General features: G+C 38.8%; 1 protein-coding gene across 1 annotated transcript; it reads right to left on the bottom strand.

Moving 5' to 3' along the window:
• Positions 1-2827: 2827 nt before the first annotated feature.
• On the bottom strand, positions 2828-3310 carry LOC126159060 (uncharacterized). Its single transcript, XM_049916489.1, has one exon. It carries the CDS (start codon positions 3308-3310, stop codon positions 2828-2830), a length of 483 nt encoding a protein of 160 aa, XP_049772446.1.
• Between the last annotated feature and the right edge of the window lie 3059 nt (positions 3311-6369).

Raw genomic sequence — 6369 nt, 5'->3', positions numbered from 1 at the left:
TTGGCAACGCTTTAGATTGCATTGATATCACTGACAGCACTGTGCGCCCTCTGTAAGACTCTGTAGCTGGTCGGACTCGCAGTTATAAGTTAACAGTCAGCAATTAGAAGTTAATAGCAGAGATGGAGGTTGGAAGCAATGTTAGCGTGAGCGGACGGTCTGACGTGTGTCCGTCATGGAGATTTAATATTGGTTGGACATGGATTGTAAAATGTGGGTAATGGAATTATTGACGATTATATAATCTTTGGAACTGGATGTCACTGACAATTATATAATTTTTCGAACTGGGTATCACATGATTAGGGTAAAATCTGCTAAATACATTGTTTACTCTGCAACAAAATCTTTCCTTTGCTAACCACATTCTTATTAGTAGTTAGAGCCTACGAAGATATTCTGTGAGGTGAGTGACTTACGAAATGTATGGGATATTGTTAGGATTTCTTTTTATTCAGGGCCATTCTTTTGTGATAATTAATAGTTAGAGTGCGTTGCGTCTGTATATTGTGGGTCATAAATTTATTTATTATTATTATTTGAGCTTTTTCTCATTACAGAGGCTTATCTCCAACATAATAATTTACTCGTAAATTACTATACAAAAAATAAACGTTCTTAAACTATATTTTCAAAATATTCCTCCAGGTGTTTCGATCTTGTGTGTTCTCTTCCTCTGCACCCATTCTCCTCATTGTGTGCTGTACATTTTGGAGCCAGGTGGTCACAGGTCGTCTTCTTCTTCTCCCCTCCGGTTCCCACTCCAGTATCAATTTTGGTATTCTGGCTTCCTCCATTTTTCGTACATACACGTACCACTGTAATTTCTTCCTATCCGTTACGTCATATATTCTGTCTTTTAGTTCCATTCTCTTTATTATTTCGGTGTTCCTTATCTTCTCTTTCCTGGAGACTCTTGCCGATCTTTTCTATAAGTCCGCCTCTAGAGCTTGTAATTTTTTAATGTGCTTCAGGTTAATTGTCCAGGTCGCCGTTCCATACAGAACCACACTCTCTAATATAGATTCGTATATTAATTTTTTAGTTCTGCTCATTACATTCCTGCTCCATAAGACTGAGTTAAGCATCCCAGTGACCTTCCGTCCGCTACTAATTCTTTTATATTCGCTCGATTTCTAAAATGGATCCCAAATAACAGAAAGTGTTTATCTTTTTGATTTTCTTTCCTTCAATGTATTGCTCATTTGAATCATTAGTCAAGTATTTTGGTTTTTGGTAATTAATCTTCAAACCACATGTTTTGTATGCTACTGCTAGTTGATTACACATATAGTTAGCATCATCCCCATCTTGTGCTACGACTACGTGATCATCAGCAAACAGTAAGCGATGTAGGTAAACTCCATCTCTTATTTCTAATCCCATACTACTACATTTACGAGACCATGTTCTGAGGCTAATATCTATATAGGTTTTAAATAATGATGGTAACATGGGACAGCCCTGCAAAAGGCCTTTGCTTGTTCTAAATTTCTGTGGAAGTTCATTACCAACTTTCACTTGGCAAATGTTATCTTTATAAATCTGTTGTATTATTTTAATCAAGGAAGGGTTTATGTTTGCCATATGTCGTGCTCTCCAAAGTAATTTTCTTGGAACAGTATCATACGCTTGTTCTATATCTATGAAAATTAATCCTATATTTTTTTATTTTTGCCAATGTTACTACCAAATCTGTCGTAATGTAAAAATATGGTCTACACATGACCTCCCACCCGTGAAACCACATTGTTTTTCTTGGGTTCTAAAATTTTTCCAGTTTGTTTTTAATTACTTTCGCAAAAATTCTCATTAATGTGTTTTTAATACAAATTCCTCGATAGTTTGAACAAATTTTGCGATCCCCTTTCTTAAATATGGTGTTAATGTAACCTATCTTCATCTCGTTGGGTATTGCATCTCCATGTATCATTTTATTGAAGAGGTGTGTTATCAGTTTCACAATATTGTCACCACCATATTTCAGACACTCCAGATCGATACTGCCTGGTCCAAGTGATTTACCATTTACCATTCTTTCCTGTTCTCAACGCCTGAAGTACTTCACTTTCTAAAATCTGGATCTCATCATCTTCACGTCCAGTCTCTTCCACTGTTCCTACTTCTACAAATTCTTCTCTGTCCTCATTTAATAATTTTTGGAAATACTCTTCCCATTGCTTTTGTGTTATCAGTTGGAGATTGGTTTTGTTTTTTGTATCCTGTCGAAGCCCTTTTAATACTGACCATGCTTCTTTTGCTCTCCCAAATCCTAATTTGCTGTTAACCTTGGCACATGTTATTTCCCATGCTTCATTTTTTGCCATCCTTATTATTTTCATCACTTCATTCTTCTTTTCCTTGTATGTTGATCTTGTTTCTTCTGATTTATCATTCAACCACTGAAGGGACGCATATCGTTCTTTTCTAACGAGGACCTCTATTTCCTCTGACCACCACTCTGCTGCACGGTTGTGGTTGCTGTCTTTTTACCCAACACCTCTGTTGCTATAATTTTCACATTAGTTTTTATATAGTCATATTTTTCCTCTGTTCTTCCTTCAAATGATTCAACCAATTGCCTTTCCATCCTGGGCGCAAAGAGTGTTCTGATAGTTTCGTCTTGTAGGCTGTCAATATTAAAAGGTGAATTTTCATCTTTCTCAGTCTGGTTCGTTTTGTTTATGTTACTTGTATCATTCCTTGCATTCTTCCATGGTCAAAAACATTTAATTTTTACTAAATAGTGGCCTGATCCACACTGGGCTCCTCTGTAAGATCTGATATCTACTGCCTTGAAACTACTTGTTCGCCTAGTGATAATATATTATAGAACGAAGTTCTTTAGTGTTCTGTCCTTGTGTCTGAAAAATGTGTTGCTAATTTTTAGATCAGATTGTTCACAAATTGCAATCAATCGTTCCCCATTGTCATTATATTCTTCCTCTTCATGTTTTCCTGCTATTTTACAGGATTCTCTAATTCCTACTCTTCCATTCATGTCTCCCATGATAATCAGTTCCTTTCTTCTTGGGATTTTTTCAATAGTCTCCCTGAGGGTGGCCCAGAATGTATCCTTCTCCTTATCTTTTGTGTCGTTCGTAGGTGCATATGCGCCAATAATCTCAACTACGTTGATTGATGAATGTCCAATTTGTGATTCTTTTTTCCATGATTTCTTTATCATAATGGAGACTCCTGCTTTGGCTCTCACTGCTTTTGATATCCCACTCCAGATATGTTCATAATTATCCAGTTCTTCTTCTCCTTGGCCTTTCTTCTTTGTTTCAGAGAATACGACAACATCCATGGTGAATATGTCAAGTTGTGCAGGTAGTAAATTTATTTTAGTGAAAATACCTTGCACATTCCATCAACAAAACATCATTTTTCATTTCTCATCGCCAGTTCGTCGTCCAAAGTTCCAATTTTTCCGAGGCATATTATTAGGTTTCTTAGCATTTTTAGGTTTTTATGTGAGTGAGGAACTGGCCCACTGGACAACCCCCAACCCGGAGGACCAGGTAATTTTTACTCAAGATTTTCTTCATTTAGCCTTCGATAAGCCAATATCATACTACAAGGCAGCAGTTGCTAGTTTTGTTCCACCCCGGGTGTTTATTTGCCCGGTACCCACCATACCTGGTGAGCATTACCCTATCCGCCACCTGGTGAGGCGCCTGATGGAAGACCAGCAAACTCCACACGGGGGTCATAAATGAATAGAATAAGTTTGAGCTGTATTTTTCAGGGAAAGTTCTGCAGGTAAATGTTGAAACGATAAAGTCAAGCAAAGTAACAGTACCTTCAGTTTCACTCAGCAGTTTTAGAAGGTTCAGTTCCATTAAGCAATTTAAGTAAAATAGTAGAAGTTCCACCTTCTCAGTTATTTCAGATTAAGTAAAAATATATATTTAGAAGTTTCAAGACCGAAGACCTTTTCGTCCACTGTCGTTACTACTAAAGGTTCTACCGTTTCTTGTCTCTATGATTTCTAAGTGGAACCTTTCGTGATATCATTGCATCATTGCATAGTGGCCACATTGGTATTCATTACGTAAACTGAAGGTGGAGAAGGACAAATGAAAGGAAAGGTATTACTGATGTCAGTTGCATCGGGACTTTTACGCAGAATCACCGTTGAGGAGTGAAAATGTGTGGCGGACAGGGACTGGAGTCCCTTGCTTACTAGGCAGTTGCTTTAACCACTGCACCACCCGGACACCGGACTATATTGCCACGCCTCTCGGCCGACCCACACTCTCACATAGCGCCACCTACCCGCAGTCCCAGTCCGTGTTCTCCATGATCGCTACTTTGAGATTCCCGCAGGAGGCCGAACGTAACTGTGCATCTCGCACTCAACGTGGGGCATCGGCTCACATGTTCACTCGTCCCTGCTGATTCCACATAAAGTCCCGATGCAACTGACATCAACAATTCCTTCCTTTCCTTTTTTTCCCATATAGGATTATACACACAACCGGTTGCAACTACTGGCAATAATAATGCACCAAAGTCCATTCACCGAGAGCTGGGACGAAACGTTAACAGTGTCACGTGAGCGACTACGCTCGTTTCCAGAGAAAGCATTCGGTGTTCACGTGATACGTTACGCCGCTTTCACACTATACGGTTTTGACCGTACGGCAAAAAGCCGTACGAGTTTTAGCCGTGCCTGTGTTGCTTTCACATTACACGGCTTTTTGACGTGACCAGTTGTTGGTGTCTATTCAGTTTGCTTAATGTGTGTATCAAGATGAACCGTAAACGAGTTGTTGCTTTGTGGTTGCTTCATCGTCGCCGCAAAAGAAAAGGTCGTCTTTTGTGGGTACACCCCATTAACCAGAGAAGAGACGAAGTGGGTTTATTTTATACACTCTTTGAAGATTTGAGGAACGACGGAAATAAATTCTTTAACTATTTCCGAATGTCTATTACCTCGTTTGACGAATTACATAGAAAACTAAAGGATGTGTTACAACGACAAAACACACAATTCCGCAATTGCATCCAACCTGTTCAAATGCTGGCTATCACGTTAAGGTAATTTAATACATAAAAACTAGTTCTGTTTATTTACTTATTTATTTGTGTTTTACATTTTTATTACGCTCAGATTATGAAGTAGAAAAGTCAATATCAATATCAGCAGTTGAAACCAAAGAGTTTGTAGCAGGACTGACTGTACTGTCACTTTGTGGCGACAGGCTCTCTGCAAAAACGTTGTAGAACTGCGTTGTTGATGGTGGGCCTTCATGGCTACTTGTGGAAGGCGAAGGGTATGGTGGTGGCACTTTATTAATTCGTTGATAAGAACTGCGACCTTGAGAAGTCTGTAATGGTTGTTCGAGAAAAGTAGTTGGGTTTGGTGCAGCTGGAGGAGGACGAATCTGATGCGTATGGTAAGAGGATATTGGAGCAGCATTTTCCATAGGTGAATAAGAATAAGCTTGAAATCTATTATTATAGGGCATGGGAGGTGTGTAATGGGTAAATGGAGGAGGTTGAGCTGTCAATATATTTCTCCTTTCATATATATTTTCTATAACTTTGAGGACTCCCATCTGAAACTGAAGATAATCCTGTTCATCAAATTTTTCCAGATGAGGCTTCAGACTAAGTAAAAATGACATTTTGCTGCAAGGTTTGTCTTCTTCCAGAGCTCGTAATATTTTCATTTCGATTGCATCAGGTTTTCTATGTTTTCTGTTTGTATGGCACTCGCTTTTGGATGTTTGTTGTGTGGGTGCTGTATCAAATGGCCCAGAAACATTCTCAGTATTTTCGACGGAGCCCTGCGTTTCTATATCTTCTTCCAGTCTGGCGGTGCGTTCCGATTGAAAACTGTCCTCCGTCTCTCGAGCATCATACAGCTTTTTTAGAAACTGCAGCTGATCAGAATATACATACTTTTTCTTTTTCTTTGCTGCTGAGCCACTTTTTTTCGCAGCTTGAATTTTTATGTTTGACTTCACAAAGGAGTCTCGTAGATTGGTCCACCTCCGTATTACTTCTATACCTACATCAAAAGGAAACAAAACTGTATGAAAACATTTTAATTTTGTATAGAAAAAAGCAAAACTGTAACAAAAAATGTCCACTGCAAACTAAATGTCACTGATTTTTTTTCGTTTTGTTCAGGTATCTGGCAAGCGGTTGTTCCTTCACTGACTTACATTTCCAGTACAGAATTGGGATTTCTACAGCAAGTAAAGTGGTTAATGATGTATGCACAGCAATTTGGTCATCACTGCGGGAAGAATGTATACAAAGACCGACCAAAGAGGTATGGGAATCAATAGCGGCTGGATTTGAACGTACTGCTAATTTCCCCCACTGCTTAGGAGCGGTGGATGGAAAACATAT

Source organism: Schistocerca cancellata, chromosome 2, assembly GCF_023864275.1.
Source record: "Schistocerca cancellata isolate TAMUIC-IGC-003103 chromosome 2, iqSchCanc2.1, whole genome shotgun sequence".
Lineage (NCBI taxonomy): Eukaryota > Metazoa > Arthropoda > Insecta > Orthoptera > Acrididae > Schistocerca > Schistocerca cancellata.
This window is presented reverse-complemented; position numbering and strand designations above follow the sequence as displayed.